Genomic DNA, 21332 nt, shown 5'->3' with positions numbered 1-21332 from the left:
CCGGCGAGGCTGCGTGCCGCCGTGCGTGCATGCAGCATCGTCGGCCGGCGCCGGCAGCAGCATGGCCCTGATCGACCTCGGGCGGGGCGGCGGCGGTGGCGGCCGCGGCCGCGGCGCGCCGGCCAAGCCGCGGCTCGTCATGATCGTCGCCGACCCCGGCCGCGAGTCGACGGCGGCCATGGAGTGGGCGCTCTCCCACTCCATCGTGGAGGGCGACGACATCCTGCTCCTCCACGTCAACATGCCCCACCCCAACAACGGCGCCGCCGGGCCCGGGCCCTCGCGCTCGTCGTCTGGCGGGACCACCGGCTCCCCGATCGCGGCGCTCCTCGGCGGGGGCAGCGCGGACGGCGGCGATTTCATGGAGGCCATGCGCGCCGCGTGCAAGGCACGGTACCCCCGCGCGCGGGTGGTCGGCAAGCGCGTCGAGCCCGCCACGGAGGGCCGCGAGGCCAAGGCGCAGACCATTCTCGCCGAGTCCCAGCGCCGTGGCGTCGAGCTCCTCGTCATCGGCCACCGCCGTTTCCCCTCGTTCCTCGGGTAAGCACGCCCTCCTGCATGTCCTGGCTTATTAGCTTGTTGAAATGTAACCACCGTCTGTAACGATGCATGCATGCTCATCGATCAGTTTGAGAAGCTCGAGCGGGTCGAGCCGCGCGCATGACAGCACGGCGGAGTTCTTGATCGAGCACAGCAAATGCCTGTGCGTGAGCGTGCAGAAGAAGGGCCAGAACGCCGGCTACCTGCTCAACACAAAGACCCACAAGAACTTCTGGCTCCTAGCATGAACATACAACATGTACTCGGTTCATCTTCCATTGATGGCGGATTGGACTTGTCTTCAAATTAGATACCGCGCACACGATCGCACCATGGCATACCATGCTTGCTTGATTAATTTGTAAACAATTAGATCAGCGCTAGCTGGCTTGAACCGGCGGGTACGAAAAGGGGAGGAGGCAACATGTCTGGCTTTGTTTGTGGTTCGCCCTTTTTTGCATTATGTATAATCACTCGATCAGCTCGGCAAATGATGTTTCTTGCACATACAAAGAGAGAGCATCCATCTCTTTTCCTGAACAATGTGAATTGTGCAAATGCACAGTCGGTGGATACCTTCAATAAAAATGTGCTAACGTTCTCTCCTAGGACGTGGGCGTGTAAGAGCATGTTCAACAATAGAGCCCGAGACATCTATAAAATGACTCACACAATAGATTGTCTCTCACTTTGTTTCTTCCAATGGGCCCATGATCGCTTTATGTTTCTTTCTCTCTCCACTTCATTTACTCTCACTGCCTAGGAGCGTGTAAAGAGGCGGCTCTTGCATAAGAGCCTCTTCTCCAACTTTTTACTTCTCTCTCTACCACATAAGCAAATAAAAGGCTATAAGCCCCTTGTTGTACTTGCTCTAACTGCCGGAGCCGAAGGGGCTGCCTTCTGCAATAGTGAAAGTGCATGCATCTAGGCTTCTAATGAGTTTTGGTGCATTGAATGATACTGCAATTAAAAAACTAATATATTAGTTAAAGAGTTGTTGAGCAGGAATTTATTTGTAAATCAAATTATGACATTGGCTCATATGATATGCACAAATGAACGAATATATTGTGCTGGAAACATGCACTTAAATCTACCAGATTTTATTTGAGTCAAAATACAAAAGATAATGCTACTGCTACGTAAATCAGATCTAACTGTAGATCTATACTATAAAAGTTAAAACAATTGAAACCCTTTCTCACCAAGATTAGGCCCACCGTACCCCTCACGGAGGTCCCACTTGTCAGCCCAAAGGTTTGACGAAAGATGGTGTAGACCAACGAAATTGATAGAAGGAAAATATTTCCACCAAAATCCTAATACTTTTTACACCAAACACTTTTACCTACCCACTTTTGTACCCACTTGTTACTTTCCATTGTATAGAGATGAGGCAACCATAATTTTTGGTAAGACATCCTAAAATCTCTCCTTTTATTTCCTTATTGTTGTGAGCTGATTAACCCTCTTTGGTTTATCTTCCTTTTGTGTTGTGTGCTGGTTGATTGAGTGCCAAACCTTCCATTTGTGTTGTGCGCTGGTTGATCGAGGGCTTTTGTGCTCCGTCAGGTGCGCCGCTCCCACGCTCGACCGAGATTGGCTCGCGGGCAGCCGTCACACTATCGTCGGGCCGCCTTCGCGAGCGCCCACTGCAACATGCTGTCGTCGCGATGGCCGACTGTCCCAGGCAAGTGCCAACCTTCATCTTTGATTTGCTCTCGCTTTGGTGGAGCGTCTATATGGTAAAGAGAAGATGGAGGAGGTTGATGAGCCTTTGGTAAGCTGTAAGTCATAAAACTCCTTTGTTTCTCTTTGTTATGTTATTCCATCACGCAACAAATGATATTTTTTAGTAGTAGTTCGATGCAATCCAATTACTTTTAAACCATTTGACTTTAAACACATGCCTGTGGCACGTACATATCCACTAGTAGATAAAAAAAGTAGAAATAAACCCATGTAATAATAATCCATCACACTTACATATTAGCGATCCATCCGCGTGAAGATATGACACATACACACAGTGTAGTTGGTAGTTGAGGCAGTGCAGAGCATAGTCAATCGGCTTTGAGCGGTTGCACAGTTGCACTACCCAGAAACACCTTATTGTTGTCCCTTATGCAGGCTTCACGATGACAATAGCTTGGAGATACTGCTCACCCTTCTCATCGATGCACACCTTGGAGAAGAGCTGGTGAGATTTAGCAACTCAGTACCACAGATCACCAGTTGGAAAGAGAGAGGAGGACGTGGTGTTGCGTCTATATGTTCCTAGATGTCTCCCAGACTTCTTATAGATGAGAAGGCAACCCACTGCGTGCTGGCTGTTTTAGCTATAAATTGACCACTAATTAGTAGTAATTTCCCAAATAACTTGGATTAATACCAGCAATCCCCACCAATCACTACTACAAAAACGATTTGTAGAAACGCCTCCGATTTTTTCAGGGGCGGACCAAAATTTTATCCGTTGCTACAAATAAAGCAGAGTTACTGTAGCATCCCACCCACCCCTAGAAAAGCATTTTTAGGGGCAGATCACCCCTCACTCACTCCTAAAAATGAGCGTCATTTTTAGGGGCGGTTAATGGCATCACCCGCCCCTACAAAGAGCATTTCTAGGGGCGGGTGACGACATGAACCGCTCCTAAAAATTGTGGGTCATAACCTCACCCGTTCCTATAAATCTATTTTTAGGGGCGGGTCATGGCATGGCCCGCCCCTACAAATGGTTCCACGCAAAAAATTCATAACATTTTCATATGATCTCCTATGAAGTCAAACTTTATACCAAAATTGTAGAGAATGACAAGATCTAAAAATTTTTATTTGAATTTTTTTTCATTTAAGGTCATCTATTGGTCCAAAAAATTATTATAAATTCTCTAATGGCTATAACTATATAGTATCTCATATAACTCAAGTCATAGTTTGAAATTTCCATAATCTTAACCTTTATATACACTGAAATATATTTGGTATATTTTTTTTATGTTTCTGTAGTTTGTAATAACCATAGTGTAGAAGTTTCACATTTTTTAATTTGTTTTGCTATATGTAAATAATTAAATGAATTTTTAGATAAAATAGAAAAAATATTTTTAGGGTCGAGTGGTGGCAAATATTGTCGATGCAGAAAGCGAGAAATCGGCTAGATCTAGCCGATACGTACGTGGAGCGATGCAAAAAGCTACAAAAGCGTAGATTAAACAAAGCTACCAGAGAACTACACTCAAAACGGATCTGATCAACTTTATGGATACTTGAGAGAAACAATAAATTCTACAGCCGATCAAGCATGTTTCGTGCTGGTTAGGTTTGATAAAGGCTAAAACAATAGAAAAGACCTATATATCTAACAAATATTGATAAATTGTGAATAAATCTAAACGAAGCAACATCGATGCTCCAGTTGAACTAAAGCTTAGATTTAATCGGTAAAAGCGAATGCTTACCAGCAAACCAAGGTGCTCGAATGTGAGGCATCCTTGATCAGGTTGAAAGAAATCGCAGAAAAGAAAATAGCAAAGTCGCCGATTGGAAAGTAAATTGCAGGGAAATTGTAAAGGTTTGTTGTATTGGATGTATACCAAACTTTTTATAATAGATGGTAGTACATATTTATACCCCCGTGCTAACCGAGTCCCAGCCGATCACGGCAAATACACAACTTGACGCAAAAGAAAAGGATTTCCTAAACAAAAGAACCCCTTACTTAACTAAGACTCCATTGAGATATGGTCAAATCCAACTCCTCGCTGGTCAACAGAATCTTTATTGGCAGAAAACTACCAGATGATTTCCTTGCTATTGGCAAAATCGGCAACCCTTCTTTTTTTAATGTTTTTTGACACATGTCAAAAAACGAAGTTAACACATGCCCCCCAGTTTCGGAGTAATATATCTTTTTGCTCCAAAATTCACTCCAATCATGATTACCTTTCTGAACTCAACAGTGTTCACACCAACCCTCGTATCCCGCGCAGCCGGCGCTAGAAATCCCTATTATGCCCTGTGAGGCAAATGCTATAAATATTTCACCCCATCACCCTTCTTCACAAGCATTTCTCCTCTTTCCGCTTTCTCTCCCAAAAAAGATCCGCTCCTCCGCCTCCATCGCCCTCGGAGAACTTCAAGCGGGTCGCCAGCCCACCAGTAAGAACTGCAACAATGGCCACTCCTTCTGACATTCCACAGGTACCTGATTTTCTCTCCTCCACCTCTACTCCTGGTTTTTTTTAAGTTTCTTACATTGCCATTCTTCCCCCTTGTTAGAACCTTTGAGATGACATTCTCATCCCTCTGGTGGGACAACCAAGTATGGTCTGCTTAGGTCCTGTAGGTAACTCAGTTCCTACAGAATTCATCAATATGGAAACCAACAGAATCCCCTTCAAGACCACAAATATGAACTTAGACCTGTGGCGGAACCACCCAAAATAAACTGGGCTGAGTCCGGTAATCATCGCTGCTAGGCAACTCTGATCAAAAGACCACACTACACGGCAGTTCCTCGAGTAAAGTCTCGATTAAAGCCACGCTAACTGGGATCGACACAAACAACAACTCATACGAAGGCGAGCCCAGAGAGTACAACACAGAATATTTCTTACAACTGAGTGATGTGCAGTGGAATTTAAATTTATTACAAACCGGTGAAGCAGAGTAAAGTACTACAGAAGTCTTAACTAATATAGTTCATCAGAGTTCATTATTCAGCGGAAGATAAAAAGTACAACAACTAGCGATACATAGATGCCACAATGAAGCCCATATGCGACATCACTCAGCAGGAGGCGTATCAGCATGTGCTGAGAGACCGTCCCAGTCAACAGACCAACCCAGAGGTAGAGTACAAGGCCAAGTCAAACCAGCAATCATATCCTCAAAGTCATTACCTGAAAAGTAGTGCCACAAGCAAGACTGAGTATACTAATACTCAACAAGGCTTACCCGTCATCAGATATACCTTAGTCCGTTATCTAGACATGCAAGGTTTTGCAGAGCTCTGGGTTTGTTTGGCTGAAAACAATAAAGAGTAGGTCCTTATATTCAAATTTTAGCTTTCATGTTCTAAGTTGATTAACCATTCTAGGTAAGCATCTTACTTCTAAACATGCATGGTAGTAAAACATTAATTCATACAACAAGATTAATAATCAACATATTCCACTTGCTACTCTGTGTGACAGAAATTGTTAAGCAGTCTCAAACTGTGAGAGGCGGACGATTCGAATCGAGTTTCTTAACCTTGCAAGGCTAACCTAATTCACACGTATGGGGAACTACGCCACCCACACGACTATTCTCCTTTCTTTCCAGTCCGTGGATCCGGGTCATCCCCCTCGACTACAGAGTATGGCTACTCTACAGGCGCATGGCGCAACCATCCTGAACGGCTTCAGAAGAGGATGAATGATCATTCCACTCGACGGTCCAATCAGGTACTTAAGCTTACCGATTACCATATTTCTCGGCATGTGGCTAGTACTTTCAAAAGCTTAAAGAAATGTGCCACACACCACAACCTTATCAAATTTGCCACTACATAGATAGGGTATCACAAGTACCACAACTCTGTCCGTGGTCCTTATATTATTGCAGGATGTAAATGCATTACAACTCCTATAATCTCGCGAGTAGCAGGAAACTACTCGACTTTTACCGGTCCTATTTAACCATACATCTAGGCGAGATAACGCTGGCTAAACATTATATCAGAACCTAGGAACATGCATCTAAGGTTACAAGCAACACCTAAAAACTTAAATGCGCAAATAAATAATATTATTACAACACATATTGAATGGATATAGGATCAAATGCACCGGTTCTTGCCTTCTTGGGCACAGCTAGCCTGAGGCTCTTCTGGACTTTGGCCCAGGTCTTGATTCAGTTCAATAAAATTCACAGAGGCACTCTCCAGAGTGGCAGTATTCGCAGGAACGAATTCGGAGTGGCAGTGTTCGCAGGAACCAATTCATAATCGCCGTTGATCAGATTTACCATTTCTATATGCATGCAGAGATGATATTGGTTACAATATGCTATCACTTATTCTTTCCTTCACTATAAAGTTATAATCCAACAAAAGAAGTGATTTCAGTGATTAGCTTGTCAATTCAACTACCTGAGTAGTCATTTATAGAGTAGTAATTATGTTTACTTTACTTCATTAAATGAGCGGGGTGGCAGTTTTTAATTTAGAAACTAGAATCATAAGGATACTTTACAAAATTTACAACAATAGATATTGTCAAAATCTAGTGCTGCAAATTTTACATCTAACAGATCAGATGCTCTAGAATGTATAGTAAAATTTTCAGCAAATAACAGTAAAGCATTTAATCATGAAAAATCTTTAACTCAGAATGTGCTAGAAACGACATAAATTTGTACAGAAGGTTGTGCATGGATTCTGGAGTTCAAAATTTTACAGGAACTTCTCTACAAGCTATTCTAAGTACTGTAATTTTTCTAGCATTAATATAATCACATAACAGGATATATAAAATTGACAAGTTTAACATGCAGTTGACAATATTTTACCAGAGCTTAGTTTCTACCTAAACATGCTTCAGTAAAAATATAGAGCATTTTAATCAACAGTACATTTACCATAGATATAAGCATGCATAATTATTCGAAAAATAAACTGTCCAGGATAGCATTCCAAACTTTTTCTACAGCATCAAGATATATTGATCAGGCAAGGGAGCAATTATCATGAGTATTAATGCATAGTTTTAACCAGAACAAAAATAAAAAAACTAGCCATGGTATAACATGCATAATTTGTACTACAGTTGTGTACATCCAATGGATCTCAAACTTTGCACACATGATTATATGACAGGAAGGAAGCACTACAAATATTTTCAGATTTTGCTAAGCACACGAACTATTTATCGCAATTAAAGCCTACTTAACAAGCATTAAATCAAATATATAGCTACACAGATATAAAAATTCCCAAACTTGCGCAACTGTGTGGTTTTAGTAACATGTATGCACAGAAACAGTTTCAGACGCAGCACTCTAATATTTCTACCAGAAATAATTTATGAAGTATACTAGTAGATCTAGGAATATTTGAGTTCCGACTTAGTTACAGATGTCCATTTATGTTCAAATTTTTACCAGAAGCTATAAACAGTTTGAGACACAATCTAGCCAAAAACCAGCTATATCTACTGAGCAAAACTCCTAGAACATATATTTCCTAATTAAAATTCTATTTAACCTAGAGATAAAAATATCTAGAATCTATCCATGGGTCTGTGGACAAATTTGTTGATCTTGTCACAAGGATTCCAGAACATTTTAGTTTGCTTTTTTCTGATTTTTTCTACAATTTTCTAGGCATTTTCAAAGTTCACTGGATTAAATCTAAAAGAGTTCATGTGTTTTTGGCTCTTAAGTCCCTAAAAAGACTTTAATCCATTACAAATAGGTCCTTGGCCGACGGACGCTGGTGGTATCCATCTCGATTCCAGCGAGGGTCATCACCAGTGGCGAGGGGTGAGGGGCGAGGAAGGATCACAGGTCCCGGCGAACCTTCTGGTGGCCGGGGCTTGGCTTGGTGTGGCCATAGGAGGCGGCTCGGCGGTGGAGCAGTCGTTGCGGAGGAGGAAGCTCGACTACGGCGAGCTCCGGTGAGCTCGGGCCGGCGCAGTCGGGGCCAACAGTTTCAGTGAAGCTCGGGGAAGGAGGGAGGGTGCTCAGCCGAGGAAATGTGGGGGTGGAGAGGGCTCGTCGACAGCTGAGCAAAGCTCGCCGGCGAGGAAAGGGGTGGTGGAGCGGCAGAGGCGGCGTGCACGCACGCGAGAGGGGGTCTGGGGGTATTTATAGGCGCCTATGCTTACTGGCGAATGGAAAGCAGGCCTGGGGAGGCTTCACCCGGCCTGGGGGACTCGCCCGGTGAGGTGGCGGCGGTAGGGTGCCTCGGCGACGGTGGGCGGGCGGCGTGGCGCGTCCACAGCTAGGCGGGGGCACGTGGCGGTGGGGGAAATAGACAGGGCGGACGGCGGGATGGCCAAAACCGGGGACGGGGGGGTCCACTTGGCCGTGCGGGCACGGTGGACGAAGTCCACCGGCGGCGTACGGCGTCGGTGAGAGGAGGCGGGGAAAAACAGAATAGGGGGACCGTTCTATGATTTCTAGATTCTCTAGGGGCCTCTCTGTAAACTAAAGTTTTCTTTGTCTTAATGGACTCAAATGAAAAACTTTTGAATACCAAAGTTGTGTAACTTTTCAGGATCTACAACCTTTGTTTCATGGACTTTTTCATTTGAGACTTAGTTTTTAAACTATTTTGTAATTACAAACTTGCATTAAAGGGCTTTATGTTATACTCAATTTTTATTTGAATTTGGCTGAAAGTACTATTAGGCACATGTCATTTAAAGTACTACAATCAGCCTACTAAAAGTTTTGTGTCACATTAGCTTCATGATTTGAATTGGATTTCAGGCTTTGCACCCTTACATGAGTTACTCAAAATTGTGTTTTGAGTTTAAATTCACCTTTATTGCTTTATTTAAAACTTGCCCTCACATTTATGTGGTAAATTAAATTGGCTTTTACTAAGTTTTGCATTTTAGAAACCTAGGGTGTCACCGGACCGGTCCCACACCTTTAGATCCTGGCCAAGTCCTACTCCTGGATGGAGAAACTAGTTCCACCGCATGGCCCATTTGCACAGAGTCAACTGGGACACCTATGATATAAGGCAATGCATCACCTGGACCTTATCAGAGATGATTAGGAATGAGTCGATGCTTGTATCAGCTTCTTATTTTTGGTCAGATACCCTGAACGCCTTCATGTTTGGTCATGGGCCTATGACACCAACCCTTCTGGATGTCCTGATGCTAACTGGCCTCAACATTTATGCCTCTGATCGATCCCAGGATTTTTCATCCAAAGGTTCTTGCAAACTAGAAACCAGAAATATTGGAGCTTGGAAAGGCTACATAGATAAATACTCCAGAACTGGCGGTGCGGATCGTAGAGAGCATGTGGCCTTCCTAAACATGTGGCTTGAAAAATACATTTTCTGCGGCAAGACAGTAGGCCCAACATCCAACCACCTTAAGATGTCAGAGTCATTAGCCGATGGCGTCCTGATCCCCTTAGGAAAAGATCTCCTTGGATCAGTATATAGCTTGCTTCACCAGGTTTCAGTCAAACTCAGAGCCAATCAACCAATCGGCAACCTTGGGGGCCCCTGGTGGTTTACTCAGCTGTGGCTGAACACATATATCCACAGAACCATGGGAATGAACCTGAGGGAAATGTCTTTTCCTTTTGAAGACCCCGAAGAAGGAGCAAACCTCCAGACTCGCCGATGCACTTCCTTCGGTGAAGCAGCTGCAATGATAGCCAATGACCCTCATGTCTTTGGCGTGACCCATTTCTTCAAGTGCTTTTATAATGGCTTTGCTGAGGAGGCCACTATTTGGTTTGCTTATATGGACGAGAACAATAGTTTCGAGAATCCAGTGAAGTTTCAACTTGGTGATCGGCAGGCCGACGAACACAACTAAAAGTCTGAGAGAAATTGTTGCTCCAAGAATTTTACCTGCCAACTTTACATCGGCACGAAGCAGTGCCCCTGGGTGCGAATTCTACCACCCATCAGTTGTGGTTCATCAACTGGGATTTGGCCAAGTACCGATCCATCTCTATATTGCCGATAGAGTCAATGCAAGATGCAGCATTGACGGCCCTCTAGCCTTCAGTCGCCTCAAGAGCCTTGAACCCGACACGAGCACTCTGGACCTTGGCGCTTGGCAGGCCATCCCCTTCACCACGATTCCATTCAGGCATTGGTGGTCTGAGTGGCATAAGCACCTCTTCTGCATATCGGCAAGCACCTACTGCACATACTTGAACGCCGATTAACAAGAAGCCGAAAATGAGATATTTGTCCTTTATCTTTTAATAATTTTGACCCTTATTTTCTTCTCTTTCTTCTGATCAAATCCGAAAACTTTCTTTCATAGGTTCCCAGCACTTCTCCCCCAACTGTGAGTAGAAGCAACCAACCGATCGTATATTCTCCTGCCACGGAGTAACCCTCTCATCGGCTATAATGCCCCAACACTGGAAGACATCTTGGCTGGAAGAAGGCACATACCCCAAAGCACAAAGACAATGTCACGCAAGAGACTTATCCAGGGTTCCTCCAGCTCACCATCGGCAGCACCATCGGCGCAAATTGCCGATCTTTTAGTTGTGGATATTTCAGATTCTCCACCAACAGGTAACCATTTCATCTTTAAATCAAGATAAATCGGCAATTCCCTTATTTTCTCATAACCAACATTGGCTGCACTGCTATTCGAAGAACAAGCCGAAGACGTACTGGGCACAACAGATGATCAAGCCCTAACAACAGGAGAAGAAGAAATCCACGAGCATTCCCCACCAGCTTCTTCTTTACCTCAGGTATGTCCCTTTTTTGCTAATTCCCTTTTTCACGCAATCCTTTTGACTGACAAAATTATCCGATCGCATTCTCAGACAAGAGACTCCTCTCCATCCCCCAAAAGAGCAAGGCTAGCTTCCCCAAATACTCAGGTAAGAAATCTAATTGTCCATTCTCTAAATAACATTCAATCTCTAACAATTATTTTTGAATACCATTTTTTAGCAGGCCTTAGTTGGATCTTCTGGTCAATCACTTGTTCTCCCTCACCATACCTCAGAGGCGGGAACTTCCTCTTCTCAGTAGATAATAATGCCTTCCCCTCTTCCCGGATCAAGATTTGACGAAATGCGCTTGAAGCAGGTAACAATTGCTTTTAGCCGATTTCATGCTTCTCTAAATCTTTCCATCGGCTAACGTCATTCTTCTTTTTCTTCAGGCACAAGACTCCCCGGACAACAACATGTTTTCCTTTTAGATTGGGGTTGCCCTTCAGGAGGAGGAGGCATCATCAGGAGAATCGGCAACATTATCAGAATACTTCTAGGCCAAACTCCAGGAGGTACTTTCTTTGCTGAATCAGGATATCGGCCAACTGGTTCGGGATGCTAAGCCGATTCGTGAGATTCTGGAAACTCTGGAAGGCCAACTCCCAGATCCAATCGAGGAAGCCTTGATCCTCGCAACTTACATGGAGAGTCATAGAGTGCAAGTCCTCAAGGCCCAGAAGCGTCTCTCGGATCTGCTTCAGCAGGACCAAGCTACCAAGCAAAGAGATGATCTAAAAAATCTCATGGATTCTACTAGTGGTAATAAGATAGATTCCCTAGATCAATCTCAAGTCAATCTGGAGCAGAAAAAGACTGAATTGATAGCTAAGAGCGATCGCCTCCAAGAAGAACTAAACCAAGTCATTCATGAGATTGTCGCCGTCGACAAGGACTTGTCCCAGATCCCATCAACAATCGAGGCACTCAAAAAGGAACGACAAGAACAGGCACTCCAAGCTTATCTTTTGCATAAGAACATCCAGTCCATTCCAGGCTCAGTCGATGAAGACAAAAGAGTGATCTAGGAAGTTGACGGAATTCGCCTGCATGCGATCAATGTCATCAAAAGTTCTCCCAGATCACTGTAATAATACTTGGCTGCACTTGTCGGTTTTGCATCTTCCGTTGTGACACAAACCTTTGTTCTTCTGTGATGTAAACTGTGATGCGAACGATCTTTTGCTGTACATATCTAACTTTGCATCACACATGGAATCATTTGTTAGAATACTTTCACTTTCCCTCTTGAATTGTTTTTTTCTTTTTGCACTAAGGTCGATGCATATCGCATCGTCCATGTAGTCACCAATGCACCTAAACTGGTATCGGCTTTCCTTTTCCACATACATTTTTTGCACTGAAGGCGATACTTCTCGTATCGGCTATAAGCCCAAAACTTATTCCACACAGATATCCGTCGGCTACCGGTTACGCATCTACCCATATACTTGGGTAATACTTCAATAAAATATTTTCCATTAAGAGCCCTAGAAAATTCTTCTCCTTCCAATGTTTCCAGGATATAAGCATTACTAGGAATCCACCGACTAATTTTATACGGCCCTTCCCATGTTGGCGACCATTTCCCGAATTTTGAATCCTTAGTCCCTATCGGCAAAATCAGTTTGCACACCAAATCTCCTTGGGTAAAAGTTTTAATCTTGACTCTCTTATCATACCATCTGCCCACTCTAGCCTTGTTTGCTTCAATGTTTATAAGAGGGTTCAGCCGATGACCAGCCAGATCCTCCAAACCATCTGTCATCAGCGCCGCATATTCATCGGCTATCAGCTGATCTTGAAACGTTATACGCCTAGAGCACAACTTCAATTCCCAAGGAAGAACAGCTTAATGTACATCACTAATTGATATGGAGATACCTTAGTAGCCCCATAGTAAGCCATCTGATATGCCCATAAAGCTTCATTAAGTGTGGTTGTTGGCGGTCGATATCGATGATTTTCGCCGCCAACGCTCCGCCTGATTTCATGAAAGCTAAGCCACAACCATGCCAAAACCATTATTACCGATGAGTTCCACAAGTTTTGGTGTTTATTTGACTTCAGGAACAACATATCCAAAGTTGACTCAAAACGGACGCTGTTTGGACCGGAAGGCCCGAATCCGGCCGACCGGCATACTTCCGGTGGAATCATGGCATGAGACTTTACCAATGTCACATAGAGGGATAATTCAAGCCATTCCAATGGGTTGGACCCAAAAATATACAACTTGGACCTAGAAGGCTTGAACCCATATCCAAAAGAGAAGATAACCTGGGCCATGATCAAACACACAACGTCCACCCCGTCTAGGATTGATGCAAGGCTAGAGAGGATCATGTTGGTGCAACGGAGGACCGAGAGGCCACCAGTGGCAGGCTGCCCGGCCCCAAGGAGGCCGCCCGGCCCAAGACAGGGTCGGTTGATCAAACCGCCTGAAGGATTGACACCCAGAGGAGATCAGGACTGTCCCACGGGAAGGCGGTGCCACGTGGAGGCAGGGCCAGACCGCCCGGCCTAGGCCAGGCTGCCCAGCCCCACTTCCCAGCCTCTGGTGTCCAGCCTTTGCGTGAAGATCAAGCACCGTCTCTACACTTGCTTACAACCGGCGCTACTTGCATTAACTATCGAGAATCAACCTCATGACACTATAAATAGGACCCCCTCACCTCACTTGTGACACACACCTTTGGGCTTGAGTGCCTCATAGTTTAGTTGTTGTCTTAGTAGAATAGGGAGAGTGCGAGGTGAGAGCTCTAGCGGAAGCCGGGCTAAAGGGGCGGAGTCAAGTTCTCTCGACCTTACCCCAATTTTGTACCCACCTCCGGGGAATTTATAATCAAGTAAGTTCCTTGCTTATCTTTAGTTTCTCGCTAGTTTTACTTTTACTTAAGTTACTTGCTTAGTTACTTTCTTTGATCTGCGGGATCCCTTATCTGCGTGGATAACAAGTTCTATCCATTTGGGGTTTCTTCTAGCCTTAGCGCGAGGTGGAAGTCAGTAACTCGATAGTTTAGGCATGGTGTCTAGGCTAGGTTAGTTACCTCGGGTTGCGTTCCACCCCACGGTTACCGCAGTGGTAGGCGGCAAGTGGTGACAACCTTGTCCGTCTCTAGTAGTCCACCACGTTCGGGTGCTTTCACAGCAGTAGTTGCCGAAGGACGTCGGGCTCCCTTCTCATCCCTTTCTGAGCCCTTCTCTTAGGTCGCCGAAGCAAATCAAGTTAGTAGTCTATCAAGTACCTTAGTAATTAGGATTCTATCTGAAGATAAGCCCTCTACCCTCGTACCTCTGCTCCTTGGCGGGACCGGCTGAATCACTCCAGACCACTAGTCAAATCTTATCGTTCCTTGGATTCGATATCCCAAGCTTACTCACCTGGTGAAAGATACAATCGGTCTCTGTGCGCTTGCGGAGTGTTGACGCGAATTGATCACACACCAAACCTGAGAGCCCCGTATGCCAAGTTCAGACTGCACTTGATTCAAACCAAGGCGTGCCAGTCAATTTTACCTGTAAATTGACAAGGAAACAACAAACAGTCAAATTCAAGAGTGTATCGGCTGGATTTCCGAATCACTCTCATGTGGCGTATCGGCAAGGTTCTGCTGATACAGAAAACAACATTAGATCGGGTATAAAGAGCATGTAATAAAAGCGATCTATAGGGAATCAGCAATGAGCTGCCGATACCGGTATGCAACTAGACGGCTAGATCTCAAGCCAAAACATGCCAGGTAACAATGTACAAACCCACGAATGTGTGGATCTGGACAAAGCTAAGCTTGTAACCAATCTAATCAGCTTTACAAGGTTTATTGTGATAAACAAGGAGCTTGCAGCCGATTAAATAGATCACTAAGCCGGGTAGTTTGTGAATAGATCTAAACGAGAAAATAGCGATGCGCCCGAGATCAAAGCTTAGATAAATTCGGTAAATTTTGAGTAGATTTGAACGAAGCCACAGCAATGCGCCTGGAAGCTAAAGCTCAGATTTACTCGGTAAACGAAGACTTACCAGCAAACCAAGTCGCTCAAATGTGAGGCATCCTTGATCAGCTTGAAAGAACTCGCGGAAAAGAAAAAAAAAGATGGCGAAGTCGCCGACGAGAAAGTAAATTGCAAGTAGTAAAGTTTTGTTGGTTTGATGTGCATCAATCTTTACAATAGCTAGGGGGCTCATATTTATACCCCACGCTAACACAATCCTAGCTGATTACGGCAAAGCACGATTCTATTCTATAAAACAAAACTAACTCTAAAATAAGATAACTCTTGCCAAACCGAAGCCAAAGTATCTAGTCAATCTCCCCTTCCTCGGTCAACAAGATTTTCAACGTTGGTGCACGACCACCTCCCCAAGTCCACCGATCATACGACACAGAACATTTTCTCCTTTGCAACACTATTCCTTGACACATGTTAAAATCTAGTTTCAACACGGAGTAATTTGTTAGGCTAAGGAGTGCCAACAAGCTTTCTGACGCCGTTGTCGGGGAACGGTAGCAACACTAGTACTAGAGCTTTTTAGCTGTACACTTATCCATCCATCCATGCACCTTTCCACATGGAGTTCACTCCTAGTTATCCGGCAGTTCCATCCAACGAGTACATGGAACCGCCTCCATCCTGCCATCCCATCCTATCTGATGGTTACGAGATCCATCCCAGCCTCGTAGCCATGGTTCGTGCATCGTCCTTCTCTGGTAGAAAGGAAGAATGCCCCTACACTCACTTGCAAGAATTCGAGGAGAATTGCTCTCTCCTCAGCATAGCCAGAATGACCCAAAACACCCTACGGTGGAAGCTCTTTCCGTTCTCTCTGACGGGAAAAGCGAAAATTTGGTACAACCATACTGCAGTGAGAGTTGGAGGAGATTGGATTCAGCTTAAGGACAAGTTTTACCTATTCTTTTTCCCTGTCCCCAAAGTGATCCCACACCGCGTCCAACTGCTTGCTTTTAAGCAAGGCAACAGTGAATCACTTGGGGCTGCGTGGGCACGATTTATGCATCTAGCGATCTCTGGCCCCACTCATAACATCCAAGAGGAGATGCTGATGCAACACTTTGTCTACGGCCTCAACCCGGAAAGCGAGTGTTTCTTAAACCTCGCTTATGAGGGATCTGTCATGTATAAAATAGTGTCTGAAGTAAAGTCCATCCTAGAGAGGGTCCTTAACTCTACTCAGTACACAGACGTCTTTGACTATCCTCCTGAGCTAGCAAATCCGCCCACCGAAAGGCAGGCACTCCACATCCTTTTTGTTGTTTCCTCACCACCTCCACCACATATAGAGGAAATCACCAAACCACCCAAGTCCTCAGATCATGAGCCACTCCTTGAAGATATGCCAATGTTCGTACCCGACCTCTTCACAGAAGAGGAGTACATCGAACTCGGCCATGTTTCTAACATACCGAAGGAACATAAGTGCATTTGCTCACGGACTGAGGCATTCATTCCCGAAGCCACCTCATAGATCAAGGGTCTTTCTGTGATTATGAGCCGGGAATGGACAGAAGAAGTGGAGTCTTACGACAGTATCATCCAGATCTACCGTAATCCGAGAATTCTCTTCTGCGCTATTGGGGACGCCTTTCCGCAACATATCTTTTATGATCCAAAGGTCGGGGTGAACGTGATGTATAGAACACTGGCAGATCACATCTCACCCGAGTAGCCCCTGACCTTGTTTCGTAAGCACCTAAAGTGGATCGACGTCCAAATCGTGGAATGTCAAGGTATTCTCTGAGTTGTTCCCCTCATGATGGGAAACAACAAGATTTACTTGGACTTCCACATCTTCGATATCCCTTAAGGTGTAGAGTTCATCTTGGTCGGAAGGCCAATAGAGCCTCTCGTCAACCCCAACAGAGACCGAGCCACGCTCGAGGTTAAGGTTGGCAGAGAAGTTATCCCGGTCAGCTTAGTGAGTTCTTGCAACACTATTGCAGAAGCTAGACCGGAGCAAGACCCACTTGAAGAGGCTGTGTGCACCATCCAGGAAGGGCTAACTCAACCCTCCCTCGATGACGTTGACACTCATTTCACCCAGGAGCCAGAACCGGACGGCCAGAGTAAGCTTGACAGAGAGGAGCCACCGCAACCTTCTGTCCCAGAGCTAAAGCAGCTGCCTCCTGGATTGAAGTACGCCTTTCCTCACAACAACAGAGCCACGCCAGTCGTCATCAGCAATAAGCTAAGAGAGAGTGAGACTCGGCCGCTCGTTGCACTCCTGGAGAAGTACCGATCCGTCATCGGGTACTCTCTGTAGGACTTGAAGGGGATTAGCCCCAATCTGTGTACCCATCGCATCCCTATGGAATCGGACCATAAGCTGTTGAGAGAGCACCAACGACGGCTTAACGATGCGATGAGGGAGGTAGTTAAGAAAGAGGCTCTGAAGTTACTGCACACAGGTATCATATACCCTGTGCAAGATAGTGAATGGGTTAGCCCAGTTCAAGTAGTCCCCAAGAAGGGAGGCATGACAGTGGTCCAGAACGAGAGAAATGAGCTCATACCTCAGAGGACCGTTACCGGATGGTGAATGTGCATCGACTACCAGATGCCTAACAAAGCTACCCGGAAAGATCACTTCCCTCTCCCCTTCATTGATGAGATGCTTGAACGGTTGACCAAGCATTCCTATTTCTGCTACCTCGATGGCTATTCCGGTTATCATCAGATTCCTATACATCCTGATCACCAGAATAAGACTACCTTCACCTGCCCGTATGGCACGTTCGCCTACCGGCGAATGTCATTTGGTCTATGCAATGCAACCGTTTCTTTTCAGCGGTGTATGATGTTGATCTTCTCTGACTTGATCGAGAACATCATGGAAGTTTTCATGGATGATTTCTCGGTCTATGGGAAGAGTGTTGACGAATGCCTTGAGAACTTGGATAAAGTTATCCAAGTTCTCAAGAGATGTCAAGACACGCACTTGGTCCTTAATTGAGAAAGTGCCATTTCATGGTCAGAGAAGGGATTGTCCTCGGACATAGAGTGTCCGAAAGAGGGATAGAAGCGGATCGGGCAAAGATAGAGGTAATCGAGCAATTGCCACCCCCGATGAATGTCAAAGGGGTGAGAAGTTTTCTGGGCCATGCTGGCTTTTACCAGAGATTCATCAAGGATTTCTCCCGTATAGCCTGACCCTTGACAAATCTCCTTGCCAAGGATGCCCCATTCAACTTCGACGACGATTGCCTCCTAGCCTTCTACACCCTCAAAAAGGCACTCGTTACCGCACCCATCATACAACCACCCGATTGGAGTCTTCCTTTCGAGATCATGTGCGACGCTAGCGACTACGCCGTCATAGCTGTGCTCGGTCAGTGCAAGGATAAGCAACACTATGCCATATCTTATGCCAGTAAGACACTGACAGGTCCCCAGCTCAACTACGCCACAATGGAGAAGGAACTTTTGGTCATGGTCTTTGCCATGGACAAGTTCAGATCCTACTTGGTTGGTGCTAAAGTGATAGTATACATGGATCACACTGCACTCAAGTACCTACTTACCAAGAAGGATGCTAAGCCACGACTCATCTGTTGGATTCTGCTCCTTGAAGACTTCGATCTTGAAATAAGGGATACGAATGGACCAGGCAATTGTGTGACTGATCATCTCTCCTGGATGCAAATCCAAGGATCGTACCTTCCGATCGACAATTATCTGAGAGATGATACTCTCCTGAAGGTCACTGCATCCAGTCCATGGTACACCAACTTAGTAAACTTCATGGTGACCGGATACATACCTCCAGAAGAAGACAAGAAGAGGCTAATACACCTCAGCAGATTTCACCTTTGGGACGACCCCTATCTGTTCAAGGTCTATGCTGATGGTTTACTCTGCCGCTGTATCCCGCTTTGTGAGACCCAGAAAATTCTAGAGCGTTGTCACTCCTCGCCTTATGCAGGACATTACGGAGCATTTCGTACCCATGTAAAAGTTTGGCAGAGTGGATTCTTTTGGCCAAACATGTATGGAGATGCCAAGGAATTTGTCCGGCATTGCCCAAGATGTCAGAAGCACAGGAACATCAATTCCCGAGATGCTATGCCCTTGAAGAGCAATCTTCAAGTGGAAATTTTCGACGTATGGGGAGTCGACTTCATGGGTCCCTTCCCTTTGTCAGAGCAGTGCGAATACATCTTGGTGGCTGTGGACTATGTGTCCAAATGGGTAGAAGCACTTCCTTGCATTGCGGCCGACTCAAGGAGCTCCAAAAGAATGTTTCAGGAAACAATATTCCCACGCTTTGGAGTTCCGAGAGTCGTGATTAGTGATGGAGGCTCACACTTCATCGATAAGACATTTAGGAAGTGCCTCCGTGAACTTGGGGTAGATCACTGGGTTGCTACTCCATACTATCCCCAAATCAAGAACATTTTGCAAAAGACCGTAAATGCCATGGGGAAGGGATGGAAGAGAAAGTTACCCGAGGAACTTTGGGCATATTGGACAGCTTACAAGACTCCGATAGGGATGACACCTTACCAACTGGTCTATGGCAAAACCTATCATCTTCTGGTTGAGTTAGAATTCAAGTCCCATTGGGCAATCAAGTGGTGGAATATGGACCTCCAATCAGACAAATCCAACTTGCTGAATTGGATGAGTGGAGGGAAAAAGCGTACCATAGCTCCAAGTTATACAAGGAGCGTATGAAACATTGGCACGATAAGCGAATCAAGATCAAGCAATTTAAGGCGGGGGATAAGGTACTCCTCTTTAACTCTCACATTCGATTGTTTGGTCACGGCAAGCTTAGAAGTAAGTGGGAAGGCCCTTACTTAGTGCTAAACGCCGCCGATCACAGCACAGTTACCCACCAAGATGATGACGGGAATATTTTCAAGTCCAATGGCCAAAGATTGAAAGTGTTCCTAGAACCCGAGATGCCAGAACTCGAGGAAGTAGACATCTTCGAGGTATCCGAGATATGAAAATCTCGTCTATGGTCTTCGCTAGATCCGAAACCGGCCTTATCTTAATGAAGAACCCTTCTCTTCTCTATTCTTTTCTTCCCTTTCTACCCCAGGACAAACCACCCCAAGGATTGTGGACTAGACACAATGAGAGAGCACCTGCCAGGAGACCGGGGCCCACACTTTAGAGTGTGGGGCCGGTCGGTCTTGCCAGGGCCGCCCAGTCTCCCCCAGACCCGTTCCGGAGTACCGTTGCACGGTAACGCTCCTCGTCATATGAACGTTCCACTTCCGAAGGGGGTGCATCGATCGGAGCTGATTTAAGCCGGGAGGCCTCTCCCTCGTTGCCACTCCACTCCTTTCCTACAATCCCAGATTTTGTCCACCAATTCTTGAGCCAAGATTACGTCCATGGCATCGCAATCCTTGCCCCAAACTCCACACTCTGCAGCCATGGATAGTTCCACTCCATTCGCTCCTACCAAATCGTCCCAGAGCGTCACTACGAGGAACATCCTGCGGATGATCGAGCCAATCTCTATGGTCGATTCCCTATCATCCCCACACCAGAGGTGCCTTGCCAGGCCGGCCGGCCTAGGGGAGGCCGCCCGGCCTCCCCCTGGCACCGGTCACCTCTAGCTAGCTCGACATCGCCCTCCAGAAGCCCTGGATCAAGGGGCAATGGGCTGTTCGGGTCGCGCACTCCTAGACGGCCGACCACCGGGGTTCTCTCGCCATGGAAGGCCATTGGGAAGCGTCACGTGCCGTCGTCTTCCAGCGGCCACATGATGGAAGTCGCTGCCCTCCAGGCGGTGATGCCCAAGTCCCCGGAGTACTCTCCGGCCAGCCCAAGTCCGCCGCGCACCCGTGTGGTTGGACGGAAGGTCTGGCGCGGGAAGGAGCTACGCCCGCCGTTGGATCGAGAGGAGAGGGAGTCGATTGACTCCAACTCGGGATTGGTACGGCGATTCAGATCGCCACCACCGATCCGAGGCCCTCCAGAGATCCATGCCTACACGGACAGCGAGGATGAGGAGGAGGGGGAGGAGGATGAGGAGGAGGAGAAGGACGATATCGCCGCACTCTGTGAGCAGCTCGTTGCTCTTAAACTCTGGCTCAACAACATGGATGAGCGGGTGGCGGAGTCAGAGATCGACTAGATAGACCTTGACGAAAAGATGGACACGCTGTGCTAGGCTGTTTGTTCCAAGATCAAACGCCTTGCAAAGGCCGCCGGGAACGAAGAGTTCTACCGAGCCCCAGACCCGAGAGTCTAGGTCCAGTTAGGGAGAATAGAATAAGAAGTAGATTAGGAGTAGGTGCTGTTTATTTTTCCTTATTTTTTTTCCTTCC

General features: G+C 45.9%; 1 protein-coding gene across 1 annotated transcript; it reads left to right on the top strand.

Moving 5' to 3' along the window:
• Nucleotides 1–929, top strand: LOC120687941. The gene is made up of 2 exons (XM_039970035.1): nt 1–540; nt 629–929. Exons 1-2 carry the CDS (start codon nt 62–64, stop codon nt 786–788), a joined length of 639 nt encoding a protein of 212 aa, XP_039825969.1. The 5' UTR covers nt 1–61; the 3' UTR covers nt 789–929.
• The last annotated feature ends 20403 nt before the right edge of the window (nt 930–21332 follow it).

The sequence above is a fragment of the Panicum virgatum genome, chromosome 9N, assembly GCF_016808335.1.
Source record: "Panicum virgatum strain AP13 chromosome 9N, P.virgatum_v5, whole genome shotgun sequence".
Taxonomy (NCBI): domain Eukaryota; kingdom Viridiplantae; phylum Streptophyta; class Magnoliopsida; order Poales; family Poaceae; genus Panicum; species Panicum virgatum.
The sequence above is the reverse complement of the archived record's forward strand: the minus strand, read 5'-3'. Positions and strand labels throughout refer to the sequence as shown.

Bases quoted from the DNA above. Each gene is read 5' to 3' on its own strand.
- LOC120687941 (XM_039970035.1), top strand. From the start codon at position 62: ATGGCCCTGATCGACCTCGGGCGGGGCGGCGGCGGTGGCGGCCGCGGC. The intron at 541-628 runs GTAAGCACGCCC...CTCATCGATCAG, and splicing joins CGTTTCCCCTCGTTCCTCGG to TTTGAGAAGCTCGAGCGGGT.